Here is a 23,146-nt window from a genome sequence, read left to right on the forward strand (position 1 = left end):
TCCAACACTTGGTCCATATCCCTCCAAACCCTTGATATTCATGTACTGATCCAGATGCCTTTTAAATGTTATAGTTGTACTCATCTCCACCACTACTTCTGGCAGCTCAATCCATACATGTTCTACCCTCTGCATGGAAAACGTTGCACCTTAAGCCCCTTTTAAATCTTTCTCCTTTCACCTTAAACCTATGCCCTCTAATTTTGTACTCCCCTACCCTGAGAAAAAAGCCACCTGATGATTTTTTAAATGTTCACAAGGTCACTCCTCAGCCTCCAACACTCCAGGGAAAAAAGCCCCACCTTATTCAGCCGCACCCTATAGTTTAACCTCTGTATTTCCAGCAACATTCATGTAAATCTTTTCAGCACCCTTTCAAGTTGAAGAACATCTTTCCTATAGCAGGGAGACCAAAATTGAATGCAATATTCTAAAAGTGGCCTAACCAATGTTCTGGGCGAAAGTGAGGACTGCAGATGCTGGAGAATAGAGTCAAGATTAGAGTGGTGCTGGAAAAGCACAGCAGGTCAGGCAGTATCCAAGGAGCAGGAAAATCGATGTTTCGGGCAGTAGCCCTTCATCAGCCCTTCATTCCTGATGAAGGGCTCCTGCCCAAAATGTCAATATTCCTGCTCCTCAGATGCTGCCTGACCTGCTGTGCTTTTCCAGCACCATTCTAATCTTAATAATGTTCTGTACATCTGCAGCATGATATCATAACTCATATACTTAATGCACTGACCAATGAAGGAAAGTATGCCAAACATTGTCGTCTTCATCCTATCTGTTTATGACTCCACTTTGATGAAACTATGCATCTGCACCACTAGGACCGTTTGTTTGGGAACACTCTCCATGGCCCTTCTATTAACCTTACAAAATACAACACCCATTTTTGGGCAAGTTTTAGCATATTGCGCCCATATGTGTTAGCGAGTTTTGAAAAGGTTTGTAGTGTAGTTTGAGCTTCTAAATGTAAGTTTGTTCACTGAGCTGGAAGGTTTCAGACGTTTCATCACCATAGTAGGTAACATCATCTGTGAGCTTCTGGTGAAGCACTGGTGCTATGACCTGCTTTCTATTTATGTGTTTAGATTTCCATGGGTCAGTGATGTCATTTTCTGTGGTGATGTCATTTTCTGTGGTGATGTCATTTTCTGTTCTTTTTCTCACTATACTGGACTTCATCAGTCAGGGTATTGAGTATAGAAGTTGGGAAGTTATGTTGCAGTTTCACAGGACATTGGTGCGGTTGTACATGGAGTATTGTGTTCAGTTTTGATCACCTTGTTATAGGAAGAATGTTATTAAACTGGAAAGAGTGCAGATGAAATTTGCAAGGATGTTGCTTGGATGCAATGGTCTGAGTTATAGGGAGAGGTTGGACAAGCTAGGACCTTTTTCTTTACAGTGTAGGAGACTGAGGGGCGACCTTCTAGAAGTATATAAGATCATGAGAGATATGGATAGTGTGAATGCACTCAATCTTTTTTACAGGGTTGGGGAATTGAGGACTAGAGGGCATCAGTTTAAGGTTAGAGGGGTAAGAATAAAAGGGAACCTGAGGGGCAACTTTTTACACAGAGGGCGGTACGCATATGGAATGAGCTGCCAGCAAAACTGACTGTGGCGGTACATTAATAATATTTAAAAGGCATTTGGACAAATACATGGAAAGGAAAAGAGTAGAAGGATATGGACCAAGTGCAGGAAAATGGGGTTAGTGTGGACAGACATTTTGATTGGCATGGACCAGTTTAGGCCAAAGAGCCTGTCTCCGTGTTGTAGGACTCTGTTACTTTAACTATCTTAGCAAGTAGCCTGCAATGTCTTCCCTAGCTTTTTAAAGTATTCTGGGATACACCTGTTCAAGTCTTGGGCATTTATCCACCTTCAGGTGTTTTAAAATGTCCATCACCACTTCTTCTGTAAAATGGACACTTTTCAAGATATCACTATTTATTTGCCCAACTTCTCTAGCTTCCATATCTTTCTCCACAGTAAATACTGACGTGAAATACATGTTCAGTATCTTATCAATCTCCTGTGGTTCCACACATATGCAGCCTTGTTGATCCTAAAGGGACCGTATTCTCTCCCAGTTACGCCTTTGTACTTAATGTACTTTACATTAGATTCCCTACAGTGTGGAAACAGGCCCTTTGGCCCAACAAGACCACACCGACCCTCCAAAGGGTAACCAACCCAGACCCATTTTCCTCTGACTAATGCACCTAACAGTTTGGGCAATTTAGCATAGCCAATTCACCTAACCTGCACATCTTTGGACTGTGGGAAGAAACTGGACCACTCAGAGGAAATCCACACGGACATGAAGAGAATGTGCAAGCTCCACACAGATAATCGCCCGAGGCTAGAATTGAACCCAGGGTCCCTGGTGTTGTGAGGCAGCAGTGCTAACCACTGAGCCACCATGCCGTCCTTCTAGAATCCTGATTTTCCTTTTGAGTATACTCCTACTGCTCTCTTACTCTTCTAGGAGTTCAGTTGATCCTAGCGGTCTGTGTGTGACCTATGTCTCCTCCTCTTTCTTGCCCAGAGCCTCAATGCCTCTCGTCATACAGCATTCCCCATTCCTATTAGTGTTGCCCTTCACACCAACAGGAACATATTGTCTCTAAACTCTTGTTATCTCATTTTTGAAGTTCTCTGCTTCCCAAACGTCCCTTTACCTATGAATAGCCTCTCCCAATCAATTTTTGAAAGTTCTTGCCTAATACAGTCAAAATTGGCCTTACTCCAGTTTAGAACTTCAATTTTACAATCAGGTCTACCCTTTTCCATAACTATTTTAAACTAATATAATTATGATCACTGGCCCTAGAGTACCCCTTCACTCACACCTCAGTCACTTGCCCTGCCTTATTTCCCAAGACAAGGTCAAGTTTTGCTTCTTCTCTACTAGGTACATCCACGTACTGAATAAGAAAAAGAAAGTTTTCTTTGTACACACTTAACAAACTCCTCTCCATCTGAGCCCTTAACACTGTGGCAGTCCCAGTCTATGTTTGGAAAGTTAAAATCCCCAACCATTACAACCGTATTATACTTAGATATCTGAGCACCCCTTACAGATTTGCTTCTCAATTTCCTGCTGATTATTGTATAATCTCAATAAGATGATCATCCCTTTCCTATTTTTCAGTTCCACTCTTATTCAGAGGAACCTCGATTATCCGCCATTCGATTATCCGAATTTCGGATTATCCGGCAAGATTGCAAGGTCCCAGAGCTTGTATAAACTAAGTTACCCAGGATTCGATTAACCGAATGAAATACTCCCACCTGTGGCCTTCGGATAATAGAGGTTCCTCTGTAAATTCACTGGATGTTCTCCCAGGAATATCTTCGCTAAGTGCAGCAGTAATGTTATCCTGAACCAAAAATGCCATTCCCCTCCTCTTTTGCCCCCTTTTTCAATTCTTCCTATAGATCTATACTCTGAAACATCAGAGCTGTCAGTCCTGCCCCTGCTTCAGTCACGCTTCTGTAATAGCTATGTCCTATGTTCCCAACGCTGCCCTGAGTTAACTTACCTTATCTGTCAGGCCTCTTGCACTGAAATAAATCCTGTTTAATTTATCAGTCTTTCCTTGTTTTCTGCCATGACTATTTAACTTGCTTCCCCCTTCTCTACTGTACAAGCCTCAGACTTAGCTCTATGGGTCCCATCCTACCCCAACCCATCCCCATCCCTCTTAATAGTTTAAAGACTCCTGAGTCACACTAGCAAATCTCCCCACAAGGATATTGGTTCCCTTCCAATGAAGGCGCAACTCATTCTTCTTATACAGGTCACTTCTACCAGAAGAGATCCCAATGATCCAAAAATGTGAATCCCTGCTCTGTGCGCCAGCTCCTCAGCCACACATTCATCTGCCCTATCCTCCTATATCTACTCTGTCAAGCATATGGTACCGGGAGTATTTCTGATATTTCCTCAAGGACCTACTTTCTAATCTCCTTAATTTCCTATATTCTGTCTGCAGAATTTTATGTTGACTGTGTTTGATTATCTTCTAGTTTTCTATTTTTTTATCAGAGCTTATTTAATACTAGCATCTTCAATCTTCCTATGACTGATGTTAAGCTCACTTGCCTGTAGTTTCCTGTTTTCTGCCTGCCTCTTTGAATAAAGGTGTTAACATTTGCTATTGTTCAGTCTAATAAGATCTTTCCTGCGTCAAGTGAATTTCAGAAAATTAAAACCAACTGGCTGCTTCTTTTAATAACCTCAGATAATTCTTCATAGAGATGTACATCACGGAAATAGACCTTTTGGTCCAAATCATCCATGCCGACCAGATATCCTAATCTAATCTAGTCCCATTTGCCAGCACTTGGCCTGTATTCCTCTCAACCTTTCCTATTCATATACACGTCCAGATGGCTTTTAAATGTTGTAATTGTACCAGCCTCCACTACTTCCTCTGGTAGCTCATTCTATACACACACCACTCTGCCTGAAAAGAATACCCCTTAGGTCCCTTTTAAATTTTTCCCCTCTCATCTTATACCTGTGCCCTTTAGTTCTGGACTCCCCCACCCCAGGGAAAAGACATTATCTATTTACCCTACCCATGCCCCTCATGATTTTATAAACCTCTACCCAGAAACCTGTCAGTCCACACCTCCAACAATTTGGAGTTCCATGGTGATTGCAATTTTCTTGAGTTCCTCCCTCCATTCCTTACAGTTGACACAGAAGACCTAGTAGGAAGTAGCAATAATTCTTTATGTAGCAAATTCTTATGATCTGAATTCACTGCCAAAAGGATGATGGAAGCATAAGGGTGGCATGATGGCACGGTGGTTAGCACTGCTGTCTCACAATGCCAGAGATCTGGGTTCAATCCCCACCTCAGGCAACTGTCTGTGTGGAGTTTGCACATTCTCCCCGTGTCTGCGTGGGTTCCCTCCGGGTGCTCCAGTTTCCTCCCAAAGTCCAAAAATGTGCAGGTTATGTGAATTGGCCATGCTAAATTGCCCGTAGTGTTAGGTGAAGGGGTAAATGTAGGGGACTGGGTCTGGGTGGGTTGCTCTTCGGAGGATCGGTGTGGACTTGTTGGGCGGAAGGGCCTGTTTGCTCACTAAGTAATCTAAATCTAAATCAGCAGTTTTCAAAAGGAACAGATGCTTGAGAATAATAGCTCAGCTCGGGAATGAACAGAGGGGTGGCAAGGACTTTCAAAGAGTGAACACAAGTAAATGGACTGAATGGCCTTTTTCTGTGCCACATTATTCAATGAGAAATGTTGATTTTGTTGCACACACTGCTCCCTATTCCCTGTTTCATGTATCTATTTTTCTCTCCACCCCCTCAAGTTGATTTGCAAGTATCTTCATAACATTCATTAGATTATATTAATTAAAAACACAGTTTTAAACTTAACTAAAATGTTCCTAACTTGAACTGTTTCCAAAATATACAGGTGTGTTTTAAATAGATGGGAATCATACAGTGACGCAGATTAAACTTTGTAATAGTGTGAGAATTAGGAGGTTTGTTTCACTAGGTAAACGGAAAAGAATTAAACTCATTCAAAAATGACAAAGGAATGTCCAAATGAATGTTGTCACTGTTTTACAAAGAGACTGAGATGCCCCATGTGCTTAGCAGGTTAAGGAGCTGAATCATTATCTAGAAACTGAGAAGTCCTGTAGGACAGACCTGGAAATGTACGTTGCTGTCCTCAACACTCAGAAAAGTGTTCTGCAGGAAGATGCTGAGAAGCTGCGTAAAGAACTGCATGAAGGTAATTGAAAGAAGAGAACTAATACTTTAAGCTATAATGTGTTAAACGGAAAAAATGTCCCTGGGATTAGAATAAAGCTTCGGATCAAACTTGAGAAAGCAATTCCTGAATTCAAAAGAACACTTCCCCATAGCTGTAATTTTATTTTGAAGTTCGTATTTATTTGAATAATGCTTCCATCCCCAATAACTCCCCCTTTATTCAACCAAATCCCAATATTTGACCGTGGACTAAGCCATTCCCAAAACTTTGTAAATCCTCTCCTGTAATTTGTAATAATAATAAAACTGTCTTGAACTAACTCATCTGCAGGGATATAAGAGAATAAGGCAATAGGCCTTGTTTAATGCTTTCTCCAACTGCTAGCTTTGAAAAGCACACCAGTTGACATTGCAGACCCAAGTCATATGTGCATGTTAATCAGGACCCAGAAGTTTGACATTCAACCCTTCTAACCTACTCTCTATTTAATAACATCATGGCTGATCTGTATGTGTTCTGAATTCCATATTCCCATCTGTCCTGGTAACATTTGATTCCTTTGCCTAATGAGCATCCATTTATCATTGCCATAGTAATGTTCAATAACACTGTAATTGCTTTGGGACAGAGAGTTCCAAAGTTGTACAGCTCTCTGAGAGAAAACAATCCCTCCTATCTGTCCTCAAAGAGCTAATTTTAAAACACCCCTAAGTTTAAAACTTATCTCCTTTAATTCTCATCCTTTCTACAATCACCTTGTTAAGGCCATTCAGTGTCTTATAAACGTCAATTAAATCACCTCTTGCTTTAGAAAAAAAGCAAACTCAGCCTGTCCAGACATCCTTCATAAGACAGCCATTCCCAGAACATACTGCCTCAAGGTATTGCTGGTCTCAGCCTTTGTGTAAAGACCTTTCTCTATTCGTAATAGAAATGTATTCCATGTCATTCATTCTAAGTTAGAATCTTAAGTCTAGTGCTTCAACACTGTAACTGTTAGATTAGTTGACTTGAGATGGAGGTTAAAGAAAAAGGAATGATATTAATAACTGACATTGAATCCAGAAACTTTAAATTTCAGAAGAAGGATTCTTAAGGGACATCCATATATTATAACCACAGTTAACTACCACCTTCTCTACGTATCTGCAGCCATTGATACCATCGACCATACCATCTACCTCCTAAACATCATATCTGTTACTTAGATGGGTTGGACTACCTTCATCTGGTTCCATTCTTTCTTATAAATGTATAGCCAGATTATTGTGACTAAGAATGTAAGAAATAGGAAGAGTAATAGACCATTCAGTCCTTTAGGTCTGCTCTACCATTATGAGTTCATGGCTGATCTATTTCAGCACCAGTTTCCTGCACAATCCTCATAGCCCTTAATAGTCCTAATATGTAAACATCTATCAATACCAGTTTTGATCACAAAGCCTCCACAAACCACTGAGTTAGAGAATTCCAGCAATTCACAGGCTCTCAGTGAAGAAATTCTTCCTTACCTCATTCTGAAATGGCCTGCCACTTACAATAATACTGTGCCCCCCCATTTGCACCCACTCACATACTTCCTGCATCTATCCTATCGATCTTTAAGAACTTTGAATGTTGTAAGAAAACAGCTCTCACTCTTCTAAACTGCAGAGAATATAGGCCTAGTCTATTTCATATTTCTTCATAGGTCACTTCCTCTGTGGCAGCAATTAGTTTGATGAACCTTTGTTGCACCCCTCCTCCTTTGGCAAATATATCTTTTTTTTTTGGGTAAAAATACCAAAGCTGCACATTGTACTCCAAACGGTGTATAATGGCAGTAAGACACTGTCACTTGCCTGATCAAATTAAGCCCACCAGATCATTTGCCACCTTATTCATTTTAGCAAGTTTTGAGAAGATTTTTAGCTCAGGTTGAGGTTCTGGATGTTGGTTTGCTTGCTGAGCTGGAAGGTTCATTTCCAGACGTTTCGTCACCCTACTTGGTAACATCCTAAGTGGGCCTCTGGGCAAAGCACTGCTGATGATTCCTGTTTTCTATTTATATGTTTGGATTTCTTTGGGTTGGTGATGTCATTTCCTGTGGTGATCACCACATCACCACAAGACATGACATCACCAACCCAAACATATAAATAGAAAGCAGGAATCATCAGCAGTGCTTTGCCCAGAGGCCCACTTAGGATGTTACCAAGTAGGGTGACGAAACGTCTGGAAATGAACCTTCCAGCTCAGCGAGTAAGCCTACATCCAGAACCTTATTCGTTTGCTGTATCTGCATGTTAACTTTTAGTGAGTCACAAGTGAGGGCACCTGAAGTTCAAACCGCAGCATCTAACTGTTTTAAGAAGTACTTGGTATTTCTGTCTTTTGCTTCTAAAATTGAAAATCTCTCATCTCTCTACATTGTGTTCCATCTGTCAACTTCTGCCTACTCATTTAGCCTATTCAAATCCCCTTGAAGTATCTTTGCACTCTCCTCACAACTCTGCATCCACCTAGTTTGAGTCATCTTTGAGCATGGAAATAACTTTTTGAGATATATTTACATAGATCCGCAACTGCACCTTTGGTCGTCATCTACTTCTCATCTATATGCAGCCTGGATGAAATCATCTGAAAACACAATGTCAAGCTGAACATGAACGGTGACCATACCTAAATCTACTTCACCATCATCAATTCCCTTTCCCCTTGCATTGCTTTAAATTTGTCACACTACTTGTCCAACATTCAGTATTAGATGAACAGAGATTTCCTGTGACCGAATATTGTGGAGATCAAAGTCATTGTTTTCAGTTCCCACTGCAGTATCTGTTTCCTAGTTATCAACTTCAACTCTTCCTCCAATAAATAACTGAGACTGAACAAGAGTAGCTTGGTGTCTATTTAAACCCAAGCTGAGCGTTTGGTTACATACCTAATTATCTCACAGAAACTATCCTCTTCCACTTCAGTAGTTTTGCTCTGACTCTACAGCTGCCATGCCTGTAAAGTATTTAAATAACTTAACACTCTCTAGCTGCAAGTTCTGTAAGTTTTTGAAAGCTTGTAGGGGAGTTTTTTAAATGCATGGTTGCTTTTAAATCTTGTTGTGTAGTGTTATATGCATGTTAACGTAACAAGGCTAATTTGTGTGTGGCCTGCACGCTAACTTGCAAATTGCTGTGCAACCCTCCAGTTTAGGAGGGAACATTCTTCTCTGGCTGGCCTTCAATTTCGCACATTTTCTAAATTTGGGATCATTTATAACTGGCATCAAAGTCTTAATTTGTAATCTTGATCACTTGTCATACCCTGTGCTTTCTGGAATATAGTTTAAAAATCATACAACAACCAAGTTATAGTCCAACATGTTTATTTGGAAGTACAAGCTTTCGGAGCGCTGCTCTGGCGTTGTGTGATTTTTAAAAACCTTTGTCCACCCCAGTCCAACACCAGCACCTCCACATCCTGAAATATAGTGATTCCCTATCTGCCAATTCCTCTTTTAAAATTCACCTCTTAATTTCAAAATCTTCTGTAGCCTTGCCCCTCTCAATCTATGTATTCTGCTCCCAACTACACAACTCTTTCATGATCTTAGTGCATCTCCAATTCTGAAAATCTGAGCATGATCAATTTTGAACACCAAATGTCAAGCCAAATGTCACCACTTGAATTAAGCTAAATTTTAACACTGACAACTTTCAGCATTTATATAGTGCCTTTAACATAGCAGAATATTTCAAGCTGCTGCTATCAGCTACATAGGCTGTAAGCTCTGGAGTGACCGCCTTGAACTTATTCATTTCTCTTTCCTTCTTTAAGATGTTCCTTTTAAAATTTGCCTTTCCAACCAAGCATTTGGTCATCTGCCTTCTCTCACTTTAAGGGACTTGAGATCAAAATTTGTTTGATAATGCTCCGGTGTAGCAACTTGAAATATTCTGTTATATTAAAGGCACTATATAAATGCTGAAAGCTGTCATTGTTAAAATTTAGCTTAATTCAAGTGGTGACATTTGGCTTGTTTCTGAAAGTTATTGGAAGCCAGTAGTTCACTGAGTTTTTCTTTAAATGTTTCCTTCAGTATGTCATCGTTTGGAGCAAGAGAGACAGCAGTACAACCAGCTGAAACATACATGGCAGCGTGCCAATGACCAATTCCTTGAGTCCCAGCGGCTTCTGATGAGGGATATGCAGCGCATGGAGAACGTTCTCACTTCAGAGCAGCTTCGACAGGTTGAAGAACTGAAAAACAAGGAGCAAGTATGAAAGGCTTTAAATCTATGCTTTAATATTTGCCTGAATAGCAGAAGGGATAAATCTGACTGGCTGCATTGCTAAAAGCATCTCATGTTCTGAAGTAAATATTCCTGTTTCAGGCAGAAGATGAACAGCAGAACCTCAAGAAAGCCAAGGAGAGTAAACAGCCAGAGATTGAGGAAGAAGGCTCCATAATGAGCTCCCAGTCACATGTAGAATCTCCTGCCAAATCTCTCGGCGTGTTAGATGTTGAAGAGGTTAGTTCTCTAATAGTGCAACAGCGATGGTTCTAAAACATTTTTGTGTATTTCTTGTTGATTCTGTAAATTCCCATAGCAGTTATTGAAGGTGAATGGCAGCTTCTACAATGTCTCAGTATGGGAGTGCACCATTTGGTAAGAAGGGAATTTACAAAGTGGAGTGAGGCTGCAGTTCAGTCTCTGTTATGTCTCGAGGTAGATCAGGCTAGCTGGAATACTAAAATCAGACTCCGCCTTCTCGACGTAGGACAGTAAATGTATCTGACTTTCTGGTCATTGTGCAAAGTTCTTGATCAGTGTGCACTGAGAAGCTATTTGTGGATATTTGCTGAGGGCAAAATTGGGTACTGACTATAATAACTCCTTTGGCCTAACAGTTTTGTTTGCAGTTCATAGAATCAAGACAAATCAAAAATTGCTGGAAAAACTCAGCAGGTCTGACAGCACCTGTAGAAAGAAAGCAGGGACTCTTTTGCGGAACTGACAGTGGCTAGGAAAAGGTTGGTACATGCTAGAGAAGTGATAGGGAGAAACAGTAAACAATAAATAGGGATAGAACCCAGAGAGAAAAGCAGTTGGGCCTTCTCCCATTCCCCTAGCTCTACAATTTATTTTATTATACCTTTACTTAATTACATTTTGAAAGCATTGATTGAAGCTGCTCTTCCATGATCCCAGAAAATGCATTCCAGTTTACAACCACTTTCATAAAAAAGTTTTTCCTCATGTTACCTTTAGTTCTTTGGTCAATCACTAAATTTGTGTTCTTTGGATCTTGACTCTTCTGTCAGTGGGATAATTTTTTTTAAAAATTAGATTAGATTCCCTACAGTATGGAAACATACCCTTCAGCCCAACAAGTCCACACCAATTCCTTTATATCTATTCCATCTAAAATTGTCATAATTTTGAGGACCTCTATCAGTGTTCCTCTCTATCATCTCTGTTCTAAGCAGAACAACCCCAGTTTCTCCAGTCTACCCGTGTAACTAACGTCCCTCAACCCTTGTAACCAATTAGAACCTTTTTACACCCTTTTAATGGCAGCACAGTGGGCTTGCACAATAGCTCATTAATTAGCACTGCTGCCTCACAGCGGCAGAGACCCAAATTCAATTCCAGCATTGGGCGACTGTATATGTGAAGGTTGCACATTCTCCCTATGTCTGCATAGGTTTTCTCCCACAGACCAAAGATGTGCAAGTTAGGTTGGTTGGCTGTGCTGAATTACCTGTATCGTCCAAGAATATGTAAGTTAGGTGGATTAGCCAAGGAAGGTGCAGGGTTATCGGGGGGGGGGGGGGGTAGTGGATCTGGGTGGGATGCTCTTTGGAGAGTTGATGTGGACTTACTGGAGAAAATGGCCTGTTTCCACATTGTAGGGATTCTATGATTTTTGAAGCCATCGCTCCTTCCTGAAGCCTGGTGTATGGATTTGGGCACAATGCTGTAATTGATGATCCGAGAGTAACGCACTCCCTTAATACTGCACTGTAATAACAATCTGGCTTGTGTGCCCAACTCTCAATCTTTTGCCTCCCGAGTGACTGCAGACATTGTGTGCCAGACTGATGTTGTAAGAGCAAAAATAAGATGCTGTGGGAAATGCTATTTGTGTCACTTGGAAACAATACAGTTTGCCATTTGGCATTTCAAATGCATTTTGTGCTTTCTTTTCCAGATTTGTGGAAATAGTATACATGGTTCTGTGCATTCCTTGGATTCTGATTTGTCAGCATCAGTGGCAGGTTCTGCTATTAAACAGGAGGGTGAGCTGTTCCGAGAGAGCTTAAGAAGGGTGCAGTCCACTGATAGTCTAGGCACCTCAAGTTCCTTGCAATCAAAGAGCTTGGGCTGTGGACACAAGGCAAAATCAGCAGGAAATCTGGATGAATCAGACTTTGGACCATTGGTTGGAGCAGACTCTGTTTCTGAGAACTTTGATACAGTCTCGGTTGGCTCTTTCCAGATGTCTGGTTCTTTCATACTGACAAAAGATCAAGAAAAAGCAATCAAAGCACTCACACCGGAGCAAGAGGAGACTGCTTCTCTTTTGTCAAGTCTTACGCAGGTAGTGGATACTGCTCCTAGTGGGTACAGAATGGTCAGTGAGAAAGAATGGAATTTGTTACAACAGGAGGTGAGTACTTTAAACACTAAACTTTTAACTTCAAACATTCAGGTGGCCTCATGTGAAGTTTACATCCTGTTGCAATTTGTTTGCAAAGTCTTTTAAACACTTTAAGCTAAACTTATTCATGTGTTTCCTTGAATGTGTATGCTACTAAAAAGATTGCAAATTTCAGGTCAAAGCTTTAGTGTATAAACTCTTATAAGTGATGATTGTTGCATTGACGCTTGCTGTTTTACCTTTCTTCTAACAAATTCATCTCATGGATAAAGAAGAGTGTTTCAGAATTGATCCTTGCTTCCTGCAAATTGATCCAAGTAGCCATGTGTGTCTAGAATGGAATAGCCTAGAATTAGGTAATATCCATCTTACACTGGACTTTGGCTACCATGTCTCCTGATTACTCGCAAATATATTTGCAAATGAAATATATGCAGAAAAACAGCAGGCCCATGCCATGTAATGTGTAATACAATGTTTATCCTGCCTCAAAACATGTAAGCAATGATCCCCTCTGGCACTACAGCTGGAAGCAGTCACTGAACACCTACCTCTTTCCCAGTTTAATCCAGTTTTGTTTCGAGATTCGAAAAGCAGATTTCCTCTTAACAGTTGAGTTTTTTTGTAAAAGGCAGATTATGGTTTTGACACAATTATGGCATTTCTTTGCAATTAGTGATAATTCACATCAATACTTTGAAGTTATGAGGGAATTTTTTGATGTAGTTAATTTTTGAAAACTGTCGCTACCATCTGGGTCAAAAGATGTGCTCAGTAATTTTTGGGTATCTATAGATTGTTCCACATGTTATTTATTTGATCATATAGGTAGAATAAAAATTACACATAGCAAATTTGTTAAAGTTGTTTTGTTTATAAGAATTTTATTTTCCAGTTGAAAGCTTAGTGAAGGTGCTATTAATTATTACATGCGTTATCATTAGGTATCCTGTCATATATAAAAAGATGTAATGAAAATTAGATGAAAACTGACCTAAATGTGCTAAGAATTAATGCAGTTAATTAAATTGGATGTAGATTTAAATATATTATGCAAACAATATGAAACTGATACATAACCAGCAACCAATTATGAGTGATTATGTACAATGGTTGAAATTTCCAATACAATAGCTTGTATTGTATTTGAGTTATAATTTTTATTTCTGTTTCTGTCCATGACATCATCTAATTCCGCCTTCTGAAATGTACCTAACTCTCTTGCTTGGGATGTAAGTCCGATCTTTTCTTTTAATTCACTCACTGCATGTGGCCATCTCTGGCTAGACCAGCATTTATTGCCCATCCCCAATTACCCAGAAGGCAGTTGAGAGTCAACCAGATTGCTGTTAGTCTGAAGTCGAATGTAAGTCGAATGTAAGGATGACAGATTTCCTTTCCTAAAGGACATTAATGAACCAGATGAGATTTTTCCAACAATCATCATCAGACTCTCAATTTCAGATTCTTTATTGAATTCAAGTTTGACCATCTGCCATGGTGGAATTTGAACCCAAGGTCCTCAGAACATTACTTGGGTCCCTAGGTTAATAGGTCTAACTATGGAGTGCAGGTTCATAGTTCCTTAAAAGTGGAGTCCCAGGTAGACAGAATAGTTTGGTATGCTTGCCTTTATTGGTCAGTGCATCAAGTAAAGAGTTGGAAGGTCACGTTGCAGTTGTACAAGACATTGGTTAGGCTACAGTTAGAATACTGCATTCAGTTCTGGTCCCCTTGCTATAGGAAGGATGTTGTGAAACTTGAAAGGTTTCAGAAAGAATTTTTAAGGATATTGCTAGGGTTGGAGGGTTTGAGCTACAGAGAGAGGTTGAAAAGGCTAGGGCTATGTTCCCTGGAGTGTTGGAAGCTGAGGCAGTGGCCTTATAGAGCTTTATAAAATCATGAGGGACCTGGATAGGGTAAATAGACACGGTCTTGTCCCCGGGGTGGTGGAGTGCAAAACTAGAGGGCATAGGTTTCAGATGAGGGGGAAAAATCTAAAAGGGACATAAGGGGCAACTTTCTCATTCAGAGGGTGGTGCGTGTATGGGATGAGCTGCCAGAGGAAGTGTTGGAGGCTGGTACAGTTACAACATTGAAAAGGCATCTGGATAGCCACATGAATAGGAAGGGTTTGAGGGATAAGAGCCAATTGCTGACAAATGGGACTAGATTAATTTAGGTTATCTGATCGGCATAGGTGAGTTGGATTGAAGGATCTGTTTCCATGCTGTACATCTCTATTACTCTCGCATCACTGGGCCATTACCTCACCACCGCGTCATTGCAGAAGATGCAGTTGTAAATGTTTGTAGATTACACTTGATAGTTTGTTTATGTCTTCACTCAGTCAACTTGGCTTTATATTACCCTTCCTCACACCTATTTCTCACCCCTCATTTAATCCCCAAAACTAAACCTTTGGGACAGGAGAAAGTTTTTGTACCTGAACTGTGCTGTTTGTATTCCTACTCCGTTAGTTGACTTGAGGTCAATTTTGATCCTATTAAAGGATAACTCCTAATTTTCTTTTTGTATAAGCTAAATGAGCTGTTTGAAGGGTTAAGAGTTGTGCTGCATGCGTTTTCTGTACTCACGATTAATAATGCAGCAGGTTGGAACTCCAGCAAGGTAAGGAAGCAGCATTAGTGTCAGTGAGTTACTGACCTCTGGTGTGCAGCTTTGAAGAAATGGTAGCCAAGTGCTGCCCAAGGCAGAGACAACTGATAACAACAAAGAATTATTGCCTTGTGCCATTTTTGGAGATATCTCATTAGCAGTTTCTAGTGCTCTGATAGAAAGACTAGCACCTTGTTGCTCTGTTTCCTGAGATATGGGAGATGATAATTCCTTTTTCCATGTGTCCTTATATTAAAAATACTTCTTTCTCCAAGGTGAATCCACCTTTCTGAATGGGAATGAGTATTTTTGCATTTGTTGGAATGGTTCAGTTCAGCCTGTATTTATACTGTATATGCTAATTGCCATCTGCCCACTTTTCACTGTACTATTTCCCTGCAGGTACAGAATGCTGGAAACAAGCTGGGCCGCCGCTGTGACATGTGTTCAAATTATGAGAAGCAGCTCCAAGGAATCCAAGTACAGGAGGCTGAGACCCGGGACCAGGTGAGATGGACTGTTGTGAGGGATTACTTCTCTGCAAAATGAACTAATCTCCTGCTGCGTTTCTGCTCCTAATCCAATAAGAAACGTCCTGATATTGTATAACTGACCATCCTTTGGTTCTCATTCCTGACGGAATCATTAGCATCTTTGTTTCAGGCATTAGGAGCAGTATTTCATCTGCAGTTTAGTCAGAAGTGGTGATTAATTTTCTTTGTCCTCTTGAGATAAATCTTTGAAACCAATATTATGTCCTTTCTAACTACTTGTTTTTATCTTTTGCAAATCATATGGCATAAAATCTTTCACCTTAATTTTATTTCTCTTGGAATACTTTTTACTGAAGGGAGAGTCTACGCCAGTTTTCTTCTATCTGATCACATGCCTTACTATTTATCCAATAATAAGCTAGTATCGTCCTGACTTGGAACTATATCACTGTTCCTTCTACAGCTTTGAGTCAAAATCCTGGAACTCTCTCCCTAAAAGCATTGTGGATGTTGCCATGCTTGAAGGACTCAAGCAATTCGTGAAGACAACTCACTGACGCTGAAGGTCAATTGGGAATAGGCAATGCAGCCATATTCTAGATTAGAGTGGTGCTGGAAAAGCACAGCAGTTCAGGCAGCATCCTCTAATCTAGAATCTGGTTTCCAGCATCTGCAGCCCTCGTTTTTACCTAATGTAGCCATATTCCATGAACAAATTTTAGGAAGGTCAAAATAGTTGACACCAAAATAAAAAGTCTTAAGTTTCATCCCAATTACATTCCTGCTATGTTCCACTCAACCTGGAATGCCCAAACCACACTTTACCACAACTTCATGATTGGAATCAGCCTTTTGTCATACATGCAACCCCACCCTAACTCAGTTCTGGAGATCTGATATATATTGTCACTATATTAAGAACAAATCTTCTTCATTGTCTTTGTTATTTCCAGCCTGAGCAATTCCGGTATTCTCCTGACCACCACCTAATCTTACTCTTCATACATCTAAACTTGTCCGAAAACTAAATTACCTAACACATACCAAGTCCCATCATGCCTCTGGTTACTGGCCTGCATTGGCTCTCCAACAACACCTAGATTTTATAATTCTCATGCTGATTATCAGGTGAGTCCATGATGTTGCTCCTCCCTGACTGTGGAACCCCATCCATCCCTATAAGTCTGAGGGCTCTGCATTGCTCTCCTTGTGCATTTTCACTTCCTTCACCCACCAATGGCAGCTGTCTATGCCCTAAGCTCTAGATTTCCCTCTTTAAACCTCTCGACGTTTCCTCCTGTATGGTTCTGCGAAAATCTTTGGCCCCGTCCTGCTTAATCACCACATTTGGCTCAATGTCAAATGTTGTCTAATAATACTGTTGTGAAGAAGCACAGACATATTTTGCTGTTATGCAACCATGTGCAAATGAGGGAAACAGCTGGAGTGTTGTAATGGCCTCAGTCCCACCTATTGGTTAAGGAGGTGAAAATTACCAGTGCTTGAGTTAGTAAAAAGAAAAGTTTACCCGGTACTAGTTAACAATAATTCTTTCGATACAAGCATAAATATTTTTGTGTGAGTTTGTCTTCAACTGAGAGTTTTAACTAATGTGGCAAGGTTTATGTTAACTCTCATAATAAATTGAAGGATTCAATAATGAGAGACCAAGCTTTTAAGGCGAGAGGTGAAAAGCTTAAGAGGGATACACGCAGCAAGTACTTTACACACAGGGTGGTGGGTGTCTAGAACGTGTTGCGGCAGAGATAATAGAGGCAGACTTGGTAGATTCACTTAAGGTGCACCTGGGCAGATGCATGAGTAGGTGGGGAGCAGAGGGATACTGATCTTTAGGAATTGAGCGACAGGATTAGACAGTGGATTTGGATTGGCTCGGGCTTGGAGGGCAGAAGGGCCTGTTCTTGGGCTGAAATGTTTTTTGTTCTTTGTAAAACGAGTTGTCAAATGGCCCAGAAGTTGCTAGAGTGAGCCATCTTACAATTAGAGCCATGAGATGGATTTTTTTTTTAAACCACACTCCTCAGATTTCATGATTTTTCTATCATGGAACATGAGCTGATAATGGTGCAGCGAGGTTCATGTGGCATTTGGGACCTCCTGAACATTGAGTTCACTGGTCTGTCTTCTAATTCATTAGAATGTAAGGATAGAAAAGGAAACTTTGAGAATATTGGAGAAGAAAATGGGGTTAGTTATAGTCAATTTACATACAGGAAGAGAAATTGACAGGGGAAAGACCTGATTGAAAGGAGAATCAAAAAATTAAATTTAAAATTGCCTCACTACCTCATTAATGGCTCACATTTCACAGCAACACATTTAATGTAATAAAACATGTTTAAGTTTGTCAGAGCATTTTCAAACAAACTCTGGCATCAAGCTACCTACATAAGCCAAATGAGTGTGGCTGACCAAACATTTGCTCAGAGGTAAGTTTTACAACTTGTCTTAAAGCAGAAATAGAGGCTAATGGAGGAAATTTTAGAAGCATAGATGCTCATGACGGTGATTAAATTCAGAAATGCCAAGGATTCAGAGTTGGAGTGCATATACCTCAGAGGGTTGCAGGGATGTCGAAGCTTGGAGCTAGGGAAAGGTGAGGCTGCAAAGTCATTCAGGCACACAAATGAGAAGTTTAAAGTTGAGGAGTTGCTTAATCTGGAACCAGTACAGGTTAGTGAGCCCAGAGGTGGTGAATGACTTTGATTTGCTGCAAGTTAGGGTACAGGTCAGTTAATGGAGGGTAGAATATGAAGACTAAGTAGGAATGCTTTAGGATAGAATCCTCTTGCTAATGGCATTGTAGATCTACCTACAGCACGTTGATGATGGTTCAAGAAGGCAGCTCACCAGCACCTTCTCAAGGGCAATTAGGGATGGATAGTAATGCTTGCTTCTCCGGAGAGAATAAAAAGAAGTCAAGTCTGGAAATAACAAAGGTATGGCCAAAGACTTCAGCAGCAGGTAATTTGAGTTGGGCAATGTTTACAGAGATGGAAATATACTGTCCTAGTTTAAGGTTTGTGGTCATTATCTCATCTCAGTTAACTGTGACACCAGGCAATTGTCTCAGGCAATTATCTGGGAGAGGGAAGGATTCAGTGGTTAGGAAATGGAATGGGTGACCTCCAGGAATAGTTTATTGTGTGCTGGAGTGAAAGTCCACAGTTTCAGTTCTCTTTCTGGGCATCAAAAGCTGAATTTCATGTTCACGTTATGAATCGCATCATTACAGGCTGCATTGAAAGCAGCAGAGGCAGCCATTTTTCCATCGTGCCATATTAGTTCTCTGCAGGAGCAATATGTGAAATAGCTGTGATGAGATTCATTCATATTTACAGTGCAAATGTAGCAATATCCTCATAAGCAGGTTAGTGGTGAGCTCCTGTTTTTGGCAAGCTAACACAGAAATGGTTCAAACAACCAGCTTTGAAGGTGATTTGTAAAATGTAACATATTTATTCCTTGCTACAGAATGCTGAATTTTCTTCCACACCGATAATGATTCAACAATTTTAGCCAGTAAAAATTTAAACTCTGTGCCTTTAGTATAATTCTTTACATTGCAACTTCTTTTGTCCTAATTTGCAGTGAAAGTTGCATATGCAAACATGTGATTGTTCAGTCACTTCAAGTGACAGTTTACTGGATCTCAGAATTGTTGCAGCACAGAAGGTAGGTATTTGGCCTTGTGTCAGTGCTGGCTTAGAGTCAGCAGTACATCAAAGCCATTTCCCAGTGTACTGCTGCACATTCTTCCTTTTTAGATAATAATCTAATTCCCTCTTGAGTGCCTTGACTGAACCTGCTGCCTTCGCACTCACAGTACATTCCAGATCTTAACTATTCAGTGCATGGAAAAGTTTCTCCTGTTGTTTTTATTGTTTTTTTGCACAGATCATTCATTAGTGATTGTTAGGCCCCTTGCTGAGATATTTGTATCATCGATAGTCACAGGTGAGGTGCTGGCAGACTGGAGGTTGGCTAATGTGGTGCCACTGTTTCAGAAGGGTGATGAGGACAAGCCAGGGAACTATAGACCAATGAGCCTGATGTTGGTGGTGGGCAAGTTTTTGGAGGGAATCCTGAGGGACAGGATGTACATGTATTTGGAAAGGCAAGGACTGATTAGAGATAGTCAACATGGCTTTGTGCGTGGGAAATCATGTCTCACAAACTTGATTGAGTTTTTTGAAGAAATAACAAAGAGGGTTGATGAAGACAGAATGGTGAGCATGATCTATATGGACTTCAGTAAGGCGTTCAACATGGTTCCCCATGGGAGATTGGTTAGCAAGGTTAGATCTTATAGAATACAAGGAGAGGAAGCCATTTGGTTACAGAACTGGCTCAAAGATGGTGGTGGAGAGTTGTTTTTCAGGCTGGAGGCCTGTGACCAGTGGTGTGCTACAACGATCCGTGCTGGGTCCACTACTTTTCATCATTTATTTAAAGATTTGGATGTGAGCATAAGAGGTATAGTTAGTAAGTTTACAGATGACACCAAAATTGGAGATGTAGTGGACAGTGAAGAAGGTTACCTCAAATTACAACAGGATCTTGATCAGATGGGTCAATGGGCTGAGGAGTGGCAGATGGAGTTTAATTTAAATAAATGTGAGGTGTTGCATTTTAGGAAAGCAAATCTTAGCAGGACTTATACACTTAATGGTAAGGTGCAAGGGAGTGTTGCTGATCAAGGAGACCTTGGAGTGCTGGTTCATAGCTCCTTGAAAGTGGAATCGCAGGTAGATAGGATAGTGAAGAAGGTGTTTGGTATGCTTTCCTTTATTGGTCAGAGTATTGAGTACTGGAGTTGGGAGGTCATGTTGCAGCTGTACAGGACATTGGTTAGGTCACTTTTGGAATATTACGTGCAATTCTGGTCTCTTTCCTATCGGAAGGATGTTGTGAAACTTGAAAGGCTTCAGAAAGGATTTACAAGGATGTTGCAGGGGTTGGAGGATTTGAGCTACAGGGAGAGGTTGAACAGGCTGAGGCTGTTTTCCCTAGAGCGTTGGAGGCTGAGGGGTGATCTTATAGAGGCTTATAAAATCATGAGGGGCATGGATAAATAGACAAAGTCTCTTCTCTGGGGCGGGGGAGTCCAGAACTAGAGGGCCTGGGTTTAGGGTGAGAGGGAAAAGATATAAAAGAGACCTCAGGGGCAACATTTTCACACAGAGGGTGGTATGTGTATGGAATGAGCTGCCACTTATGGAATGAGCTGCCAGAGGAAGTGGTGGAGGCTAGTACAATTGCAACATTTAAAAAGTATCTGAATAGGTATATGAATAGGAAGGGCTTGGAGGGATATGGGCCAGGTAGGACTAGATTGGGTTAGGACATCTGGTTGGCATAGACAAGTTGGACCAAAGGGTCTGTTTCCTTGCTGTATATCTCTGAGTCTACAAATCTAGATGGAGTCATTTATACTATATAATAATTAGGACAGAATGGATGACTTCAAAATATGAGTGCAATTATGTTTCTAGGTTCTTAATGTTGCATTCACGTTGCCATGGAGTCTCAATATTATGCTTTCGTGTGCACATCAGTTGTCACACTTTGGTTCAAAATTGCACAGCAATAAATCCGAATGGAAGAAAGAGAATACAAAATCAAAAGTGACCGGGGAATAAAGGTGTTAATTATAGCACGACGACTTGAATTTACTATGGTAATGGCTGCGAAACTGTTCAATGTCCCACTTAAAAAGATTGCAACTTCACAAGACGTGAGTAAATTGGTTTTTGGTAATTTTACTTCTAGTATGATGTACACGTTCCCAAAGGATACCATGTCCGTTACAATCGTAAGTGAACAAGAACGTACATTTAATTGACATTAATCATGTTGTAAAAACACTGCAAAATATTGTACTTATTAAATGACTCAGCTTTTAATGAAAGTTCTAATTTGATAATAACTACTAAACCTGTTCACTGACCCTGAAGAACTAATTTTCTATTAAACTTCAAATTTCGCCATTATGATTCCTATTTTTCAATGTTAAATGTCTATTATCTTTCAACCTGTGGAGACTTACATTTTGATTAGTTAGCTGCCTCCCTGTTGATGTGACTATTGCTGCATGTCAAGATGCCCCCTTGATTTACAGATTTAACTTCTGGATAAAAGGGAAATTTCTGGCATAGACACCATTTAATCTTTGTGGGCAGCTTTAGATTAGATTAAATTATTTACAGTGTGGAAACAGGCCCTTCGGCCCAACAAGTCCACACCAATCCGCCGAAGCACAACCATTCCCCTACATTTACCCCTTCATCTAACACCACGGACAATTTAGCATGGCCAATTCATCTAACCTGCACATTTTTGGACTGTGGGAGGAAACCAGAGCTCCCAGAGGAAACTCACGCAGATATGGGGAGAATGTGCAAACTCCACACAGTCAGTCACCTGAGATGGGAATTGAACCTGGGTCTCCGGCTCTGTGAGGCAGCAGTGCTAACGACTGTGCCACCGTGCCAGCTTTGTTTGATGTCAGTGGTACATGTTATCACTTTATTACTGACAGCAAAATGCAGATGGTTGTGTGTTTCATGTGCTTGGGATGTGCCACCTGCAGCCTTAAAAGGCATCTCAGCAGCACATGTTCTGTGGGTCATAGTACGGCAATGTATTTTTAGGTGAAGTAGTGTGCGATAATTACTTAATATACAACATAATTAAATTTCACATGCGTGAGATACTCTGGACCGTCTGACCTCTCAGACATTCGACCTAAAAGAGCAGGAAACTATCTACTGAACCAATGGCCAACAAAAAACTGAGTGATTAAGTCTTAAATTACCCCCCACCCCCGACAAATTCCAACCAAAAAGTAGGTGAAAATAACCAATTTGGTTGAAGTAAATTAAATTTCTCTCCGAGCCTGGAACTGTAATTCACGAATGGTGCATATTGTTTCCGAAACACATGAGAAGGGAGCACTGCAGTTTAAAATACCAATTTGTGCTCCTAAAAGCTGCCTGTAAAGAATGTCCTCAAAGGAATTTCCTGCAGCATGACTTAGATATGAAATTAGATTGTGTGATTGGTGCTTCAGTGATTGGGTTGGTCATTTTCTGTAATTCCTTTGATTTTTCTAACAAAACCCAGCCTGTCACATTTAGGAAAGCCAAACTCTGGCACTGTGAAGAATAAAAGCAAAATTCTGCAGATGCTGGAAATCTGAAATAAAAACATAAAATTCTGGAGAAATTCATCAGGTCAGGCATCTGTAGAGCGAAAAAGAGATAATGTTATGAATCTGATCTGATCTGATTTTTCTTCAGAACAGCTCAGCCCAGCTGGAGGGAACAATCCTGTTGATGTAGCAAGTGGTGATTCCCCAGAGATCTTTACTAGGCCCTGACCTTGTCACCTATATTTATCAATTTACTTTGTTTTTTTTGTATTTGTTCATGGAATCTGGGCATTGCTGGCTGGGCCAGCATCATCACCCATCCCTAATTGTCTTGGAGAAGATGGTGGTGAGTTGTCTTCTTGAACTACTGCGGTTTCTTGGATATAAGGAGACTCTTAGTGCTGTTAAGAAGGGAATTCCAGGATTTTGACTGAACAACAATGAAGGAATGAAAATAT

General features: G+C 40.5%; 1 protein-coding gene across 3 annotated transcripts in view; it reads left to right on the forward strand.

The window, feature by feature from the left end:
- Positions 1-23,146, forward strand: part of rabep1 (rabaptin, RAB GTPase binding effector protein 1) — a 142,653-nt gene that overhangs the window by 67,737 nt on the left and 51,770 nt on the right. For 2 of the 3 annotated variants that reach the window (XM_072589292.1, XM_072589294.1), the window contains exons 6-10: positions 5,639-5,777; positions 9,835-10,013; positions 10,130-10,267; positions 11,952-12,410; positions 15,423-15,527. In XM_072589292.1, coding sequence (XP_072445393.1) covers positions 5,639-5,777; positions 9,835-10,013; positions 10,130-10,267; positions 11,952-12,410; positions 15,423-15,527 — 1,020 coding nt within the window. The remainder of the gene's footprint in view (positions 1-5,638; positions 5,778-9,834; positions 10,014-10,129; positions 10,268-11,951; positions 12,411-15,422; positions 15,528-23,146) is intronic. The other variant, XM_072589293.1, reaches the window with a different exon arrangement.

The sequence above is a fragment of the Chiloscyllium punctatum genome, chromosome 19, assembly GCF_047496795.1.
Source record: "Chiloscyllium punctatum isolate Juve2018m chromosome 19, sChiPun1.3, whole genome shotgun sequence".
In the NCBI taxonomy this organism is placed as follows: domain Eukaryota; kingdom Metazoa; phylum Chordata; class Chondrichthyes; order Orectolobiformes; family Hemiscylliidae; genus Chiloscyllium; species Chiloscyllium punctatum.